The following is a 21,528-nucleotide window of genomic DNA, read 5'->3' as shown; positions in this document are numbered from 1 at the left end:
TCTCTCTGTGTCTGCGTGGGTTTCCTTCGTGTCACTGTCTGTGAGGAGTGTGGTGTGTTCTCCCTGTGTCTGCGTGGGTTTCCTCCGGGTGACTGTCTGTGAGGAGTGTGGTGTGTTCTCTCTGTGTCTGCGTGGGTTTCCTTCGTGTCACTGTCTGTGAGGAGTGTGGTGTGTTCTCCCTGTGTCTGCGTGGGTTTCCTCCGGGTGACTGTCTGTGAGGAGTGTGGTGTGTTCTCCCTGTGTCTGCGTGGGTTTCCTCCGGGTGACTGTCTGTGAGGAGTGTGATGTGTTCTCTCTGTGTCTGTGTGGGTTTCCTCCAGGTGCTCCGGTTTCCTCCCACAGTCCAAAAACACACGTTGGTAGGTGGATTGGCGACTCAAAAGTGTCCATAGGTGTGAGTTAATGTGTGTGTGTGTGTGTTTGTGTTGCCCTGTGAAGGACTGGCGCCCCCTCCAGGGTGTATTCCCACCTTGCGCCCAATGATTCCAGGTAGGCTCTGGACCCTGAATTGGATAACGGTTACAGATAATGAATGAATGCACATTATCAATGTCAGGTTCTTGTGTTTGATGAGTAGTCTGGGATCACTCTAAACCTCTGAATGCTAAGGGAATGGATATCCATCACTCCAGAGAATGCAGTTAAATGGTTCCATTGTCCACTGTTTGGGGGGATTGAGCATTATAACATTTAGCCTCTTGTGCATCCTTTGAGTGTCTTATATTCATGTTTCTCTTTCTGCATTATACTAACAGATGCACATTTTAAAAAGTTGAATTTACTGACTACACAGGGTGTCCACAAAGATTTGGACAAAGCACATGTTGGAGTGTTTATATCCGGCATTTTAACACGCAGCTATTGCCTTTACCCAATCACCCTTATTAGTACCACAGTGCTCTCACAAGCACAAACACGGGCCGTTTTATTGCTCGTAATTATCGACTGTAAATTCAATTTTCTACCGAAAACAATTAGACTTCCCTGTTTAGCAGTAGCTAATGTTATCAGCTGCCAATAGACTCTGTGCCCTCCCTTAATACGCAACAGATTCCAAAAGAAGTAACCGGCCACTTGGATGCATTAACACTGCTGGTTTCACCTGGGGATCCAGAACATTGCTTACACGAGCAGATTCCATCTCTTATCGATACGTAGCATAGATCTTTTAAAAAGTTATTTGGCAGAGAGCTAGGGTCCCGGCATTCAGGTGAGTGTGGGGAAGTGTGACCACTGGCACTGCCAAGTGTCATTACTCATCGGACGCTGAGTATGAGTGTCACTGGAACAAGGACGGTGCAGCACGTCACCTTGGCCGCTGGACAGAGAGCGAGTGCTCAGTGCTAACAGACTGTGTCGGCCACGTAAACGAAGCTGCTGTACGTGAGCGGTTCTGGCTGCCGTTCCATCATCCAGCCCCTCAAACACGCTCCGTAAACAGCTCAAGGACTTGTCCATGCTGGGGGTTAGAATGTATAATCAGCCGTCCAGGTGCACTTACACAATTCAGCAGTTTACTAGAAGAGGGATTTAATTTTTGAAAAATTACACTTTCGCCCCAGACAGTTGTCTGTCTATCTGTCTGTCGGTCACTGTGTGCATTTAAATGTGGAGACAGATACCTGTTTACACGCTCATTCTGTTGGAACGTCTCGTCCTTCTGGAGGCCACAAGCTGTAATTTAATGTAATAATAATTAATAATTAATCATTATTTTGAAATGAAGACACGATTAAATGCTGAGGTTAGGTAAAGGTTCGGATCTAGCTAAAACTACACAAGATTAACGTTAGGGTAAGTCTCCACCAAATAAATGGAAGTCTATGGAATGAACAAAAACTATCCACAGAAGCAAAGCTGTGTGTTTGTGTCACAGTTGCACAGTGAAGATTTTTGCAGAGCAGAGAAGCCCACAGGACATGTTCCAGGCCAGCAGAAGCTCTTGTGTATTTGTGTTCATGTGTGTGTCTCTGGCAGACAGAGTGATGCACAGTGGGAGATGGTAGTTTAGCTTAAAAAAAAAAATGCTGCCATGTCTGAATGCCTTGATTGACTGAGCCTTGGCATTCTCTATGTCAGTGTTGATCTTCTGTCAGCTCTCCCAATGCTGGGATGAGTGTCTCTTGACATTTACTGTCTCGATTCCTCTATAGAATGCAATCTACTAGAGATTAAATGACAGGCTTCCAGTAAAGCTGGCTGTAAGAGTAATACTTTTTGAGCAGGATGAGAATAGATGGAGTACAGATGAACCTGAGGCTTTCTTTGGGCTTTTTTTTGGTCTTCTCATAAAAAGCGATGATGGCCTGGGAGCTTAAGCGCTGAAATTGGAGTTGAACATTGGGTAGCAAGGCTGCAAGACAAATGGTTTTATTGTCTTAGCAAGTTTTAAGGGATATTTTAAACCTAATGGTACCAGTACTACATAGTGTTCAAGTCTAAATTCTGAAAAAAAACTTTATACAATACATTCACTGTCTATTTTATTTCATAATGACTTGGAATAAAATAACGTTTTATTAGGTATTAGATTTATTAGATGCACATAGGTTTAAAGTGTAAACACAATTATTATTCAAACATTGTCCTGCTCTTGTCATTTTATGGTAATTCATTCATTCATTCATTCATTGTCTGTAAGCGCTTATACAGTTCAGGGTCGCAGTGGGTCCGGATCCTACCCGGAATCACTGGGCGCAACGTGGGAACACAAACCAGAGGGGGCACCCGTCCTTCACATGGTGACACAAACTCACACCCATGGTCACTCTTGAGTAGCCAATCCACCTACAGACGTTTTTTTTTTTTTTTTTAGGCTGTGGGAGGAAACCCACACAGACACAGGGAGAACACACCACACTCCTCACAGACAGTCACCCGGAGGAAACCCACGCAGGCACAGAGAGAACACACCACACTCCTCACAGACAGTCACCCGGAGGAAACCCGTGCAGACACAGGGAGAACACACCACACTCCTCACAGACAGTCACCCGGAGGAAACCCACGCAGACACAGGGAGAACACACCACACTCCTCACAGACAGTCACCCGGAGGAAACCCACACAGACACAGGGAGAACACACCACATACCTCACAGACAGTCACCCGGAAGAAAACCCACGCAGACACAGGGAGAACACACCACACTCCTCACAGACAGTCACCCAGAGGAAACCCACGCAGACACAGGGAGAACACACCACACTCCTCACAGACAGTCACCCGGAGGAAACCGACGCAGACACAGGGAGAACACACCACATACCTCACAGACAGTCACCCGGAGGAAACCCACGCAGACACAGGGAGAACACACCACACTCCTCACAGACAGTGACACGAAGGAAACCCACGCAGACACAGAGAGAACACACCACACTCCTCACAGACAGTCACCCGGAGGAAACCGACGCAGACACAGGGAGAACACACCACATACCTCACAGACAGTCACCCGGAGGAAACCCACGCAGACACAGGGAGAACACACCACACTCCTCACAGACAGTCACCCAGAGGAAACCCACGCAGACACAGGGAGAACACACCACACTCCTCACAGACAGTCACCCGGAGGAAACCGACGCAGACACAGGGAGAACACACCACATACCTCACAGACAGTCACCCGGAGGAAACCCACGCAGACACAGGGAGAACACACCACACTCCTCACAGACAATCACCCAGAGGAAACCCACGCAGACACAGGGAGAACACACCACACTCCTCACAGACAGTCACCCGGAGTAAACCCACGCAGACTCAGAGAGAACACACCACACTCCTCACAGACAGTCACCCGGAGTAAACCCACGCAGACACAGAGAGAACACACCACACTCCTCACAGACAGTCACCCGGAGTAAACCCACGCAGACCCAGGGAGAACACACCACATTCCTCACAGACAGTCACCCGGAGTAAACCCACGCAGACCCATAGAGAACACACCACACTCCTCACAGACAGTCACCCGGAGGAAACCCACGCAGACACAGGGAGAACACACCACACTCCTCACAGACAGTCACCCGGAGGAAACCCACGCAGACACAGGGAAAGCACACCTCACTCCTCACAGACAGTCACCCAGAGGAAACCCACGCACGCCCAGAGAGAACACACCTCACTCCTCACAGACAGTCACCCAGAGGAAACCCACGCAGGCCCAGAGAGAACACACCATACTCCTCACAGACAGTCACCCGGAGGAAACCCACGCAGGCCCAGAGAGAACACACCATACTCCTCACAGACAGTCACCCGGAGGAAACCCGTGCAGACACAGGGAGAACACACCACACTCCTCACAGACAGTCACCCGGAGGAAACCCACGCAGACACAGAGAGAACACACCATACTCCTCACAGACAGTCACCCGGAGGAAACCCACGCAGGCCCAGAGAGAACACACCACACTCCTCACAGACAACCCACAACCACCAGGTCACTGGAGCTGTGTATTTTATGGTTATTAAAGGGGGAAAAGTAAAGAGTTAATACACTGTTTTCACAATGCAAACATCAAAATCACCATCTTTAAATCATCTAAACTAAAACTCACTTGTACTTTTGAAAAAATATTATCCTCAAGAACAGCACAAATCGTTGCACATGCTTTTGCAGCATCTTTTCTTTGACGGAACTCATAATGAATGCAGTGACCAATAAACTGTTCTTGCTTGCCATTTAAACTACTTAAAGTTTAGTTTTCTTGTTAAATAAAATGACAGTTGTGACTTATTATAATACACAGCAGTTACCACACAATAAGAGTGGGAGGATGTATAAATTTGGAATTCGAATTATGTTACACAAGAAAATGCTTTAAAAATGAGTAGATTTGTATGCCCTAATACTTACATTATAATTATAATTAAAGGCCATTTCTGCCTTCTCCTGTAAACCTTCTGTTTTGGAGATACTCATGTTTCCTGGACAGGGCTCTTGGCACGTAATTAATAGAAAATAACATTTAGATGCAAATCGTTTAACCAAATTATTTCATGAGCAATTATGGACTTGTATCCTAATCAAATGACAGATTTTGGGGGCAGAGAGCGGGGGGTGGATTCATGGAATAATGTGGAACTAATTAGTTTTCTTTTTTAAATTTGAAGAAAAAAAAAATCACTTTGCTAGTTGCATATTATTGGCCAAGGAGGCTGTCCTGCTGTGGATGTAGATCCTAACATAAAAAGCAAGATCAGCTGCAACTCTTGTTATCATTTTGGGTTTTTGCTCACTGTGGATGACCCCAAGTTCCGGGTCACGGCCTCATAGAGGAATGATGAAGCTCGTCAGGTATGCGCTTAGTTTCTGCATGCTTTAATTCTGTAGTAATTTCTATGTGGCTTGTAAGTGCCACCCCCTGCAGAAACACTGCTTCCGTTTGTGTACGTGTGTTTTGCACTTACAGACCACCACACTTCCCAGTCTTTGAGTCACTTTAAGTCTCTTCTGTGCTGTTTTCAGGCTTGCTGCTAGCATTGGAAGGACATTGCCCACCAGCTTTTGTTGTCATCGTTGCCCGTGTTTATTTATGAAGTTTTCTTCCCACTGTTGCTTGATGATGTGATACTCATTGAAATGTGTTGGGGATTAGAGAATAGTTTATGAAGCCTTCATTGCATCAATGGAATGCAATAGAGGGACATCATACTTGAGCCTGAAATACTCTTTGTCCCACTCTATTATGAGGATCTGAGCACAGGCTGGAGACTCTGGTTCCCTGAGGCTCTGTCTCTGCTGTAGCCTCCTGAAATGCCACCACCGAGAGCGTGTCACTGTGTCCTGTCCACCCGCATTAGCTCCCTCATGTAGCTCCAGGCTGTGTGTGTGAGTGTGTGTGAGTGTGTGTGTGGCTCAAGAAAGCCAACAAGGTCTAGTTTACTTTATAAACCTTCCTCACACCACTCCTATCTGATTGTGATGGGGAACTGGGGGTATGTAGGTCACTGTGCGCTCAAGGCCAAAAATCTGATAGATCTCAAAGCACAATTAGAAGACAGAATGCGAACATTCTCCACATGTCTATTTTCAAGACTCATTTCTTGAGGCCATCAGAGCAGTAACAGCATTTCTTTAGAGAAAAAAGAGGGCGGGAAAAAAGCCGGCACGGAAGCTCAGAAAGTAAAGTGTTGTGGTCTACTCAACCCCCTCCTTAGACTTATGTCCCAGATTCCATAGAAAATGCTAAACATAATTGGTATTCTCATGAAATGCATTTTGATTTTTCCTTTGTTAAAGCACTTTCTGCTTTTTGCTTACGGAACATCCTCGCGTCTCTCACCTTTCATCTCTCCTCTCAGAAACGGATGCACAAACAATGAAAAGTGAGGTGAGACAGAGTTTTTCTGCTCTGTCTGAATAAGACCCTGCTGTGATATTGCTGTAAAGATGTAACCAAATCCCACTTTTTACAACTAAATCTTTTAATTCAACTTTTTTATTGCCACAATTTCTTCATTAGTTTGTAATATTTTAACTTGTTTTCTTATTCTAATTAACGTTTCACACATTTCAGTTTGTGACATCATATTATTCATTTATTCCCACCATAACTTTTTACTTTTTCACTTTCTTTATAATGAAATATATTGTTTTTCTTTCATTTGTGTACACACACACACACACAAACACTCATTCATTGATTCACTGGGTGTAAGGCAGGAACACACACTGGAGAGAGCACCAGTCCTTTACAGGGTGACACACACTCACACATTCACTCACGCTCTCACTCCTACAGACACTTTTGGGTCACCAATCCACCTACCAACGTGTGTTTTTGGACTGTGGGAGGAAACCTGAGCACCCAGAGAAAACCCACACAGACACCGGGAGAACACACCAACTCCTCACAGACAGTCACCCGGAGGAAACCCACGCGGACACAGGGAGAACACACCAACTCCTCACAGACAGTCACCCGGAGGAAACCCACGCAGACACAGGGAGAACACACCACACTCCTCACAGACAGTCACCCGGAGGAAACCCATGCAGACACAGAGAGAACACACCACACTCCTCACAGACAGTCACCCGGAGGAAACCCACGCAGACACAGAGAGAACACACCACACTCCTCACAGACAGTCACCCGGAGGAAACCCACGCAGACACAGAAGGAACACACCACACTCCTCACAGACAGTCACTCGGAGGAAACCCACGCAGACACAGGGAGAACACACCACACTCCTCACAGACAGTCACCCGGAGGAAACCCACGCAGACACGGGGAGAACACACCACACTCCTCACAGACAGTCACCCGGAGAAATCCCACGCAGACACAGGGAGAACACACCACACTCCTCACAGACAGTCACCCGGAGCAGGACTTGAACCCACAACCTACAGGTCCCTGGAGCTGTGTGATTGCGACACACTACTCTTGTGTTAGTGAATGGGATATTTGTTTATTTTATTATGAAATAGCGATTGAAAATACTCAGATGAGAGTGTGGTACAATTCTACTGTTTTAACATTACATATTAAAGGAGCAAATCACAGGGCTAAGAAACTGACTGGGTTTTGTGGGTTGATCAGCACTTCAGATCCCCAGATTATTATTCACAAGCACTGAAAAATATTACAAAAGATGTTCTTTTTAAACGTCCGTAATGAAGGAACACTAATATAATCATATAAAATAACTGAAAACTGTTATATATAATTCACGCATTGACACACACACAAACACCCACCCACCAATCAGCCATAACATTAAGACCACTCCCTTGTTACTGTCCATTCAGAGTTTCACTGACTGTACACAAGCAATTTTTTTTATTTTTTATAATTTAATAAATACAGACTATAATCCAATTCTAGCACTGTATACTTTATATTCCCCGTTTCTCCTTGTTCTTCAGTGGTCAGGACCCCAGAGGTATTATTTGGGTGGTGGATCATTCTCAGCACTCCAGTGACACTGACGAGGTAATGATGTTATTGTGTGTTGTGCTGGTACAAGTGGATGAGACACAGCAGTGCTGCTGGAGTTTTCAAACACTGGTTTCCACTCACTGTCCACTTGTAGATGCTAAGTCAGAGACAGTAGCTCATCTGTTGCTGCACAGTTCATGTTGGTCGTCCTCTAGGTTGGATATTTGTGGTGGGGGACTATTCTCGGCAGCACTGCTGTGCCTGATCCACTTATGTCAACACATCACCCACCACCACATCAGTCACTACAGCACTGAGAATGGTCCACCCCAATCATAGCTGCTCTGTGGTTGTCCACTGGGGTCCTAAGCATTGAAGAGCAGTGTGAAAGCCAGGAAATAAAGTAATCAGAGCAACAGATGGAGTACAGTCTGTAATTGTTGAACTACAAAGTCCTCCACTGTGGTCAATGGAGCTGAGAGAATGGAGAGTGAGGGTAGAATATGATTACAGCATATAACAGGCAGCATTGTGTTTTACAGTTACAAAAATGTCAGTGTTTTTGAGGGCGATGTTCTGCCATTCTGTGTGTCCTGTTGGTTTTCCCCCAGTCTCTAATCCGTAATGTAATGCTTGGTTAACGCAGTGGCCAGGACGCTTTGCTTTGTCTATAAGCAGTTACCCTTTGATTTGTCCCACTGATTCCCAGGGCACAGATAATGTGCTTCAGCTGAGGTAAGCGTGTCCTCTGCATTGGGCTGACTCAGGGCTATCTCCTGCCCTTACTGTGTAGAAAGCCATTGGAATCCTATAATACTAATTTTGGGTCTGGGCTTTGCTGACAAGGACATCAGAGATAGAGCACTCCCTCCAGGCTAATTAATCCCATTCCGGATGGCCTCAATCAATGCGGCAATGATTCTTGACATAATTCAACATGTATTAAGTTCAGGCTCAACTCACAACATCTGCTCTTTCCAGTGCCTTGTGATCAGTGGTTTACATTCTCAGAGGAACAGTGGATTGCTCAAAAGCTGCCACTTGACAGCTCAGGAGAGTTATTGGTGATTCTCCTAAAATTCCTCAGGGGGAATAGCTTTAGACAAAAATGGGACATAGATATTTCTGGACCAGATTAAAAATAATAATACTTATTTACAGCATCAAAACAGAGAAGGTTCTTTAGTGCTGATGAGAAATGTTTGAGTTCCAGGCTTTAGTTCTTCTGCATAAATATATATATATTCATTCATTCATTCATTATCTGTAACCCTTATCCAGTTCAGGGTCGCGGTGTGTCCAGAGCTTACCTGGAATCATTGGGCGCAAGGCGATAATAATATATATACACAGGGGTTGGACAATGAAACTGAAACACCTGTCATTTTAGTGTGGGAGGTTTCCTGGCTAAATTGGACCAGAGCCTGGTGGCCAATCTTCATTAATTGCACATTGCACCAAACGTCGGTTTCAATGGTGCAAGGAGCGCAAATCTGGGCTGTGGACAATGTGAAACATGTATACTTCTCTGATGAGTCCACCTTTACTGTTTTCCCCACATCCGGGAGAGTTACGTTGTGGAGAAGCCCCAAAGAAGTGTACCACCAGACTGTTGCATGCCCAGAGTGAAGCATGGGGGTGGATCAGTGATGGTTTGGGCTGCCGTATCATAGCATTCCCTTGGCCCAATACTTGTGCGTCACTGCCAAGGACTACCGAACCATTCTGGAGGACCATGTGCATCCAATGGTTCAAACATTGTGTCCTGAAGGCGGTGCCGTGTATCAGGACGACAATGCACCAATACACACAGCGAGACTGGTGAAAGATTGGTTTGATGAACATGAAAGTGAAGTTGAACATCCCCCATGGCCTGCACAGTCACCAGATCTAAATATTATTGAGACACTTTGGGGTGTTTTGGAGGAGCGAGTCAGGAAACGTTTTCCTCCACCAGCATCACGTAGAGACCTGGCCACTATCCTGCAAGAAGAATGGCTTAAAATCCCTCTCACCACTGTGCAGGACTTGTGTATGTCATTCCCAAGACGAATTGACGCTGTATTGGCCGCAAAAGGAGGCCCTACACCAAACTAATAAACTATGGTGGTCTAAAACCAGGTGTTTCAGTTTCATTGTCCAACCCCTGTATATATATATATATTGTGTGTGTGAGATGTTATCTCCAGTCTGGGACAGTACTGGAATAAACATGGATGAGATTCCTGGGCTCTTTTTTTGCGTTCTCTGGAGAAATATCTGAGCTACAAGAGACCTAAGCAAAGTCTGCTTTGACTTTCGTTCTGAGCTCATTGTTGTCTAGAGGAACCTACAGAACATCCTCTGTCTTTTTGCACACATGAACAGGGTTTTGGGGTGTTAATGTTGGCAAGCCATTGGTCAAAATTTCATAACGTTCAAACAACACAGCAATTTGTTTTACCTTGCCTTAACAGCCTTCTTCAGAACAACTGAGTTCAGCACCTGTTGAATATGAACCTTTGTTTACTTTCAAAACTGAGGCGTGAAGAGCAGAAACACTTATTTTCTCCCCACTTGGATGTCTTATTTTTATTTTTGCTATTTTTAATCAGTACTTTTATGTATTTATTAATATTTCCACTCGTGTTTTTTTGCCTCATTTAACCTCGTCTTTCACAACTTACATAAACCCGAGTCTTGCGGTGTGACTGGAGAGACACCGCTAAGGAGACAGGACTTTCTGAATTGCCTGCACCCTACGTAAGAGGTAGCATAAAACCAGAAAGACCATTTTCATTCCTTGTTTTCAGACTTAGGCAGAGCACAACATACTGACAGCATTGTTTTATTCCAGTGTGTGGGTTGATAAGAACTCCAGATCCTCTGATTAATGCGCTAATGCACTCAGTGTGATTGTTTTCGTAATATATGCCCTTCGATTTTGAACTGTGAGTCCTAATGTGTGTTTGATTTTTGTTGCCAAACACGAGTTGTATGGGATTTAACTGATTTCTTTTTAAAATTAATTAATTAATTAATTTATTATGTCTGAATGTCTTCTGCACATGAGGGACACAGTAGACCTGTCTCCATCAATTTGTGTGAGAGATCTTTCCTTCACACTGCAGTAAGATGCTGTAAGTCTTCCTTACTTCAGGGAGACTACTGATCTCCTGCTGTCTGAACTGTGCTGAGTTACTGTACAGACCCATGTTTACAGTGTCCTACAATCCTGTACCTGGACCTGCTACTGCTAGAACTCTTCCACTTTCATTCAGCACTCCAGAACTCTGTGGTCAGCGCAGCTCTTGGTAATACTTTATTGACAATTTACCCCCTCATACCCTTATTAGTGCAACATCTACTGATTCTGCTCATGGAAATGTCAAGTAAACCTTAATCCATATCCCTCATCTGTCCTTCTGTAACCCTGCTTCCTTATTTCGGAATAATATGTCTGTTCTTTTGCAGAATGTATGTTATGTAAACAGATGCTGCTGTTTCCGTGGGGTTAAATAAAGTGATATATTTAGCTTGTTTTTATGCATTAACTGATTAAATGAAAATAGCATTAAATAATAAAATATGACTCTGATTACATTGTGCTTTTGTGAGCTCCTGCTGCTGTGGGCTCATTTGTTCCTTCTCTTGTAATGACGCACCTAAAAGTGCCATGCATTTTAATATCTCTGCCATGTGGAGAACATTTAGACTGTTATAAATGCAGAAGGGTAACTGTTTTGGGAGATATGAACTGTTATTTTTTATTTTAATATAATAATTTATTACATTAAATGTGACTAGCCATAAACTGTTCACTCTAAACCCATCTAGGGTGATTAGATATTTATTTTAATTTCTGCTACTTGTGTAATACATAATCATGGATATAGCGCTAACATGCTATGAGATCCCACTCAAGTATCACTGAATGTGGTTCAGTTCATCAAAGTTTGGAACACAATATTGCTATCATGGCTGATACATAATACATAGAGTGGGGCTAATGGCATGCACTGGTTTTATCATTTTTAAAGCTGACTATGTATCCAGTCAAAATTGATTCAACTATCTGTGAACACACCATGACTTGGGGTCTTGAGGGACATGTTATTGCGTCTTTGCTGTTGCGCTGTTTGTATGAGTGAGAAAGATATTATTTCTTAAAAGACATTTTGAATGAACTTGCCTTACCGTTTTTACATATGGGGCAGCACTGTTCTGGTTCGTACACTGGGTTAACGCACTCTGGAACCGCACAGTCTGCCACCACACAATGGACTTCACTGTTGGGTTCACAGCGACACCACTCACACGGAGAAGGCTGGAGAAAAACAAACACAAAGAGAACCGAGTGAGAGAGTTGGAGGATATTTACACAATAGGTTCAAAGCTACATTAGCTGTTGCTACAAACTCTTGTTTACACTTTGGATCAAAGAAGAAAGCAGAAAGTATTGCCCATGGGTTTTATACTTGGCCATGAAGATATTTGTAAAGTAATGCCTCTTAATGGCTCTTTTGCTATGACTGTGCATTTGCATAATATCATTGTTTGTTAGAGATAATCACAACGTTGGTTTCACAAAAGCCTGCTTTATAAAATACAGTGCAAATGTAGCCTCTAACAAATTATGGTTGCTCAGGTATAGTAGGTAAAATTCCTTTCCAGGAATTTGTTCCAACCAAACGGGTTTCTTTGGTCAGCACAAACCAGCAAGTGGAGTGGATATTTAAAACAATATCTCGGACTTTCTGGGCCTGAACTCCCCATCCTTAGTTTCTAAATGCAGTGTTTTAAGAATTTAGGATGGGTTTGGTTTGGGTGCTTTGTTTTCTTTTCCTTTTCTTTTTTTACCCTGAATTTGATGACTTTCTGATTGATAGATTTTACATTAGGATTCACTGATTTGCAAATATTAGGCTAATGCTGCATTTATTTATTTATTTATTTATTTATCTTTAAATACTAAGTCAGTATATTGAGATAAAATACTATCTTAAGATATTGACTAAGTATTTCAAAAAATTACATTTTTTTACAATAAATTTACAATTTCTCAATATATTGATTTAGTATCTTAATATAATAAGATACTATCTCAATAAACTGACTTAGTATCTCAAAATATTGAGATAGCAACTTTCACATTTATGAAACAAAAGTGCCTTTTATTAAATTATTATTTTAAATTGCGTAAACAGGCTTCCATAATATGCGTATCTGACAGTAATTTTGATTATATATTTATTAATGATTATATTGATATCTGTTTTTAAATTGCTACTTCAGTATAGATCAATTTTCAATTAGATACATATATTTATTTAATCCTGAGTAGAAAAGCACTGATGTTTGTGGCATGTAATCTAGACAGCCAATCAACAGTCTAGATCTTGATACACGCATGCTCATAGGCTCAAAGATGAAAAGCTAGTGATATCTGCTGTTGAAGGACATTGATGCTTATGTATATCCTTGAATATTAGAGTGAATAACACAGTAGTGCACTCCTTATGATCAATCAAATTATAGTCTTGTTATTGTTCACTCATATGCATTCATATTTAAAGACATGTAGCTTTTTATTATCTGTCTGAAATATCAAGGCCATGTAATTTGCGAATAAAGCCACTGTGTTTGGCGAGGACACTATTAAAAATTTTGGACAAACATGATCCTCATTAGGTTTCAGCATCTGTTCATTTTTTATTTCTGTTATAAAACGTCTCTCCTTATCAGATGACTGATACAAACAAGGCTTTATTGTGAAAGCTGCAACTTTTGTCAACGCTGCAGACAGAGCTGTTTACTGGGCATGCAGTTTATTGATGTATTGTGTGCCATACTTGGATGTGAAATGTGTTAGTTTTTTCCCTTTCCACACAAACACATAAGCCCTCAGCAGTGTACGCTTTTGATAATTGCTTGAGATGATCTTGTGATGCCAAGGAATGCTTGAATCAACAGGCACAGTAACTGCTTGAATTGCTCTATACTTGGAAGCGTGGCTATAGATGTGCACGTGCTCAAGACTGGGTGAAGGAGTGCGGAAATAATTAACAACCTCTACAGGATGCTGCCACTGGCCATGTTTAAATTTGACGTTAAAATCCGTCCTGTATCTGGATGATGCTCATTTAGGAGACGAATATAACTACATTTGTGACTGGACTATTTATTTGTGTTGGATGTAAATCCTGAACAAGGTAACTCTTGCTCTGTTGGTGAGGACAAACATGGACTTTTTCTAGGTTGACTGGATGGTCACCACGATCAGATGAGATCATGGCTGATCCGATGTTAATACCGAGTGTTAACAGGGCCGTTTTTTTGCTCTTTTTGTGAGGTAAAGCTTGGACATTTGTCTGATGACCTTTCCAGCTTTGAGTGTGCATCTGTGGCCATGTGATTTGGGCCAATTACCGAGAGCGTCACTTGGTGTTTATGCTCAGTGGGCCTGGCAGTTTCCTGGCAGCGTTTGGATGGGGTCTGAAGGTCACCGGTCCGAGCCGGGTAGGGCAGCTGAGGCCAGTGGGGCCAGGTTTGTGGCTCTGAGAGCTCAGGCCGCTGGTCCACCAGTGGTCGTGGCCTTTAATCTCTGTACACTGTGTAATTGGCACAGAGCGAAGGCCGAGTGCTAATAATCCTCTGTTCACCGTCGATAAGGGCACGCAGTCCGGCGGGACAAGGGCTTGCAAATGCGCCCATGGAAATCAGCTTTAATTGTGCCAGGATTCTAGCAAAGGCAAAGCAAAGCTAAAGTAAACCACGGCGAGTTGTGGTGGAGTTATGCAGAAAAAAAGAATGTCTATTTTTCTTTCCACGCAGATGTTATGCTTGGACCTCCTCTCACTGAAGAATAGAAAGGGCTTAAACATTCCATTTTGTGAAAGGTCACCAGAGTAAAGCACTCACCAAAGGGCAATGCAATGAAGGAAATGAAGTGGCAGACAGTAGGTACAGTAATTCTGATAATAAATCAGTGAAAGTGTTCCCTGTGCAGACGGTGTCTTCATTCATTTCGGACAAGAGGTGAACCTTATCTGCAACCGGGAAGATTCTCAAACAGAACCTGGATCATTCACATAAGCTTTACTTCTCCCTTGAGGCAGTCTCATTCTCTCTCTCTGTCTCTGTCTGTCTGTGTGTAAAAGAACTGAGTAAAGATGAAGGACACATTGTGTAATATACTGCTTTTGTAACACTCAAACTTTTTAATCTTTAGTTTCACTTAACTGAGACTAAACGGCATTCCGCTAGTTTTTCAAAATGTAAATGTCATTAAGTTGTTAAAGTTATTCTTGGTGGTTTGATGTGGAAGGTGTTGTTCTTTGAAAAGTTGTCAACATAGAGTTTAATATCTCTAGATGCTACACTTGGACACTTAAGCTACTTTTAAACACATCATCCTCTATGGACCCAAAATTCAGCTATCAACTAAAAAAAAGGACACAAAATTAATTTTATAGTTATAGTTAGTACTATAGTTGTGCTATTTCAATATTTCTTGGGAATACATTGGCCCACTTTTTAGTTTATACACTAAACTAAATATATTTTAGGTGTAAGGGTAAGAAACATTGAATAAATAAAATAACTAGTTTACATGTTTATATAAACTGGATATATATATATATATATATATATATATATATATATATATATATATACAGGGGTTGGACAATGAAACTGAAACCCCTGTCATTTTAGTGTGGGAGGTTTCATGGCTAAATTGGACCAGAGCCTGGTGGCCAATCTTTATTAATTTCACATTGAACCAGTAAGAGCAGAGTGTGAAGGGTTAATTAGCAGAGGGTAAGAGCAAAGTTTTCCTCAAAATATTGCAATGCACACAACATTATGGGTGACATACCAGAGTTCAAAAGAGGACAAATCGTTGGTGGCGCATCTGTGACCAAGACAGCAAGTCTTTGTGATGTATCAAGAGCCACGGTATCCAGGGTAATGTTGGCATACCACAAAGAAGGATGAAACACATCCAACAGGATTCACTGTGGACGCATGAGGAAGCTGTCTGAAAGGGATGTTCGGGTGCTGATCCGGATTGTATCCAGAAAACATAAAACCATGGCTGTCCAAATCACAGGTTTGTAGCCAAACCTTTGGTCACTCATGCCAATGCCAAACGTCGGTTTCAATGGTGCAAGAAGCGCAAACCTTGGGCTGTGGACAATGTGAAACATGTATTGTTCTCTGATGAGTCCACTTTTACTGTTTTCCCCACATCCAGGAGAGTTACGGTATGGAGAAACCCCAAATAAGCATACCACCCAGACTGTTGCATGCCCAGAGTGAAGCATGGGGGTAGATCAGTGATGGTTTGGGCTGCCATATCATGGCATTCCCTTGGCCCAATACTTGTGCGTCACTGCCAAGGACTACCGAACCATTCTGGAGGACCATGTGCACAACATTGTGTCCTGAAGGCGGTGCCGTGTATCAGGACGACAATGCACCAATACACACACAGCAAGACTGGTGAAAGATTGGTTTGATGAACATGAAAGTGAAGTTGAACATCTCCCATGGCCTGCACAGTCACCAGATCTAAATATTATTGAGCCACTTTGGGGTGTTTTGGAGGAGCGAGTCAGGAAACGTTTTCCTCCACCAGCATCACGTAGAGACCTGGCCACTATCCTGCAAGAAGAATGGCTTCAAATCCTTCTGACCACTGTGCAGGACTTGTGTATGTCATTCCTAAGACAAATTGACGCTGTATTGGCCGCAAAAGGAGGCCCTACTGTTACTGCACGGTTTGTTTTGGACACAGGTTGCTGTCGGCTAGAAATTTAGGTTGGTGGACCATTCTCAGTCCAGCAGTGATACTGAGGGGTTTTAAAACTCCAGCGGTATTGCTGTGTCTGATCCACTCGTACCAGTGCATCACACACTAACAAAACACCGCCATATCAGTATCAACAGTTAAGTCATTTTAATGTTTTGGCTGGTTCAAATATAAACTCAGGAGGTACATTAGATTCACTAGATATTTAACGAATAACTAAAGCAAATTGCTACGTATTGTTTGCAGCTACTGTGACAGATTCCTATCATCATCGCTGTACAAAATAAGTCTACAATATAACATTTCAGGTCAAAACACTCCAAATGACTGTTTGTGTTTCAGTGATTGAGTTATTTGAAAAATACTCAGTTTTCAAATGCTAATGGTCTCAGTCCAGTAAGTAATTTGTTAAAGAATGCATCTTTGGTGTCAACTCCACTATGGATGCAGTGTAATTGTATCTTGTTTTCCAGGCAGTCAGCAATTAGTTTAATTGTGACCAAAAGATGTTTTCCTCTGGCTTTGTGTTTGGATGGCAGCCTTGTAATCAAGTGTTTGTCATGCTTTGGTTTAGAGTGAATCCAAAAAATGTTATTAACATGAGAATAGACACTGGAGTCGCCTGGGTGACTGTGGTTGATCTGCTGCCATGTGTTTGAGGAGCCAGTATCTCTGTTACTAAGGCTACGTTCACATTACAAGTTTCTTTGTTCAATTAAAATATTTTAACATTGGTGCTTCTAAAGTGAGCATGTACACCAATCAGCCACGAGGTTTAAACCACTGAGTGATGAAATGAATAACATTGATGATCTAATTACAGTGGCACTTGTGAAGCGGTGGGATATAGGTTAGGCAAAGAGGGAGCAATCAGTTCTTGAATTTGATGTTTGAAGCAGGAAAACTGAGTGGAAGGATCTGTGTGACTTAGACAGGGACTAGTATGTGACAATTATAATGTTTTTGTCAGTGTTTCTCCATAACAGGTCTTGTTGGGTGTTGGGAGTATGCACTGTTTAGTACATTACAAATCAATCCTAGACCTGGTTACAGAGTCACTTTTGAGTCTTTGTTACTTTAAGAACAGACCGTGAGCTTGCTGCCTTATTTATCCCACTACTTCACTGGAGCTTTTTAAGCCAGGGAATAATATTATTAATTCATTCATTCATTCATTGATTCATGCATTGTCTGTAACCGCAGTGGGTTCAGAGCCTAACTGGAATCACTGGGCACAAGGCAGGAACACAGCCTGGAGGGGGCGCCAGTCCTTCACAGGGTGACAAACACTCACTCACACATTCACATCTATGGACACTTTTGAGTCGCCAATTCAACTACAAACGTGTTTTTAGATCATGGGAGGAACCCGGAGCATCCGGAGGAAACCCACGTAGACACGGAGAGAACACACAGGACCCTGGACTACCTGCTGCACCACCGTGCCACCCTAATATTATTCACTTCACTTTAAATCCACTAACGTTTATAATCTTGTAGCTTATCGGTATAACAAAAGTGTAACATAAATGCTTTATAACATATTCGTACACCTACTACATCATTAGTGTGAATGAACCTATTCCCTAGAAAAGTCCTGCATGTGCATATCCCTAAGCATAGCATCTTTCAGTGTGACTAGTATAAAGTCAGAATTTAGTAACAGTGTCTTGAATATGAATTCTAATTGTATTCGATAAATGTTGTCACAGGGTTTAACAAAAGTGGTGTTTAACCAAGGCCCCTGATATATCACATATCACAACACCTACACTTCATAATGAGTCCAGTGATTAAAGTACAGTCATGCGCTTAACAACATAAACACTGCAGACTGTCCTCTGGTTGGTTGACTGTAGCTTACAAAGGACCTATCATTGATGCAGGTTTAAATTTGTATCGGCTGTTTCAGATTAGATTTTTCAATAGGTATTGAGATTGATACACCCACAGCCATGAACAACAGGCTCAATGGTCGCCTGGTGACACACGGGCTATGTAGCCAGTTTACTACTACATATGAAAGTGGTACAGACCTGAAAAGGTCTGATTTGTGTGTCCACGGCTGTAAAAATGTCACCTTTTGTGACACATTAATCTGGGAAAGTGAACATTGACTATGACCACACTGTTAAACCGCCATTCATCAATGTCCTGTTCCATCATTCAGCAAGGCGTGTAGATGGAAAAGAGCATGATGTTGGCATAATTTGAACATTACTAATGGTTGAGCTGTAATGTACCAGCATAGTCATTGCATAAACATTATTGTGATTAGATGTAGAAGACAGTTTCTGTGATTTTTACAGTTGAACCTGCTCTCCTCTCCCTGGCAGGCTTTAGAGCTCCTTCTCTCGCTGTGATTCAGGTTTAGACACAAGCCAGGGCTGCAGTGTTTTGCCGAGCAGTGATCTTGTCACACGGTTGCTTAGCACCAACAGAGTCTGTGCAGTAAGAAAGACCTTGATAGTCAGACATCCTCTCACTGATTGAAGTTTCACATTTACATACACCATATGCCCAAATGTCCAAGTTTGCAGACATTCCTGATAATTAGTAGATTCAGCTGTATAAATGTGCACCCACTGAGCACACACAGCTTGTATAATCTCCATTAAAAACAACGTGAATTAGGATACTTTCTGGAGCAGCTGACCCTGAGCCACCATGCCCAATGCCCAATAAATCCCCTCCAGTGATGGAAATCCTTCTAATGCCTGGCCCTGAACTTGAGAATCCAGAACGAATGATCTCACATCAGCACCTGACCTCATTAATATTCATGTAGCTGAACACCACCAAATCTTCGAGGAAATGTTCCAAAACTTACAGTAAATCCTCTGGGAATGTCCTATTATGTATTAATGTGGAGCAGTTTTCCCTGTCACTTTAGGAAGCTGGACTGTATCTGTGTGGCCTATGTTTTTTCTCGACATACAGCTCACTCAAAAGTTATAGTCAGATTTACAGTACCTCCTGAAATCAAAAGGCATCAGTAAATCGTTGGTTAAATGGCAATGTAGAATTACAGGAACTTGTGCAATAAGTCATACAGGCTCCCTTTTAAAATCCAGAGGAAAACAGCCTGCAGACGTCCCTCGTAATTCATTTTCATTTGGGCCTCTCTCGATCCAATTTGTCCAGTAATCATCAAAGCCTTGATTACTTGGCTCAGATGTGCTGCACTCAGAATGGACTCAATAATGCAGAATGACTCGGATTCTGCCAGGACACGGCAGGGTGATGGGTCGCTCCCCTCTAATCCTTTATGTGAAAACCAATTCCATAAACTGGAGCTTCTCTGTCTAGCAGGTGAGCACTTTTACCCGACCCTGCTGAGATATTTTAGTGTGGGTGAAGACAGCCAGCTTGAGGAGGAGGAAGGTAACAAATTACACATTCGTTTTTTAAGTATAATTAAATCGGTCCAATGTTACGTTACCTTGAGGATTTGAGAGGAAGGTGCACCCACACGGCTTTGAAAGAAAAGCATGGAATGAAATGGGACTCGAGGGCCAAAGGGCACCATGCGCAATGACAGGTAAGGACTAGAGGAGTATAAAACCCTCCAACACATGGAAGTTGAGCAATGGGCTTGGGACTGTGTTTGTATCTGGAAATACATTGACTAGTTTCTGTTTACACTTGCAATTGAAATACATCTTCTGTCTAAACAGATCAGAACCGAATCTACCTTCTTATGAACACAGGGCACCAACACATTACATTTCCATTTTACTTCCTCTAACTGGCTGTAAGTATTTCTTGTATGCTATAGTGAACTATATGTATATATAGTATTTGTATATATCTTAAATCTCAGGCAGTGAAAATGCTGGATCCTGGAAATGTCTCAGCATATTGTTGCTGTCCAATTTACAAACATGTATCTCCAATTTTGTTTAGTTTACTACATCCTTTGAACACAGCAGCTGTCCTTCACATCGTGTGAAAATTTCATGATGAATGGACCAATAGAAATGCTCCAAAACATTCACATCCAGCTCCCTACTCCCTGTATAGTGCACTTTATGAATTATAAAACTAAGACTACCATTACTTCACCAAGTTTCGTTAAATTTTAGTCAGGGAAATGTGAGCTTGTATTCAAATTATAGATGGTTTTGTTATCCAACAAACAGTGCACTATTTTGATTGCAGAGACTGTTGTCTGATGACGTACACTACACTGGGTGGAGAGCGAGATTTGAGATGCAGTCTGCTCTACAGCTTACATTCTCAAATAAGCAGAATTAACTTGTTTAACTAAAGCCAAAAGTGAGAATGAATTTAGTTCAAATAAAGAATAAAACATATACTTCAGAAAACACCCTGAGCTCAGGATCAGACTGATCAGATTGTTGCCATGTAAGCTGAGTGAAAACAATGAGGCGATGGAATATGTGGCTCATGCTTGTCTCTTGCATGCTACAACTGGACATGAGTGATAAAAAAACATTACCTTGGATCTTTTGATCCAGGTTCCAGGCCGGGATTTTAAACAGACGGGCTGGTATGATACCATGCTATACCTGGCCAGTCAGGGGCATTAACGGTTGCATCTAGTGTCTTACCGTCAGCCATTTTGAACTCCCAGCCTGGAACCTAGATCAGAGGGACGACTTTGAAGACCTTTGTTGTATATGGTCAGCATTTGTGATCATTTACTGTTAAAACTGTTGCCATGAAGGTATGTTACACACAGGATGGGATGTCATTTATGTGATGGACGTTCAAGTTAATCTGTGTAAAAGATGTCCATGTCCAGCCATGAATTCCAGGGGTTAAAAAATAAAAACATGCTATTCACACTTTTGTTAAAAGTGGAC

General features: G+C 42.4%; 1 protein-coding gene across 1 annotated transcript in view; it reads right to left on the bottom strand.

The window, feature by feature from the left end:
- vwc2l (von Willebrand factor C domain containing 2 like) overlaps positions 1-21,528 on the bottom strand; it is a 49,347-nt gene that overhangs the window by 7,357 nt on the left and 20,462 nt on the right. Inside the window, exon 2 of the mRNA XM_066641335.1 lies at positions 12,082-12,211. Within this exon, the coding sequence (XP_066497432.1) occupies positions 12,082-12,211 (130 nt within the window). The remainder of the gene's footprint in view (positions 1-12,081; positions 12,212-21,528) is intronic.

Source organism: Hoplias malabaricus, chromosome 12 (assembly GCF_029633855.1).
Source record: "Hoplias malabaricus isolate fHopMal1 chromosome 12, fHopMal1.hap1, whole genome shotgun sequence".
Lineage (NCBI taxonomy): Eukaryota > Metazoa > Chordata > Actinopteri > Characiformes > Erythrinidae > Hoplias > Hoplias malabaricus.
This window is presented reverse-complemented; position numbering and strand designations above follow the sequence as displayed.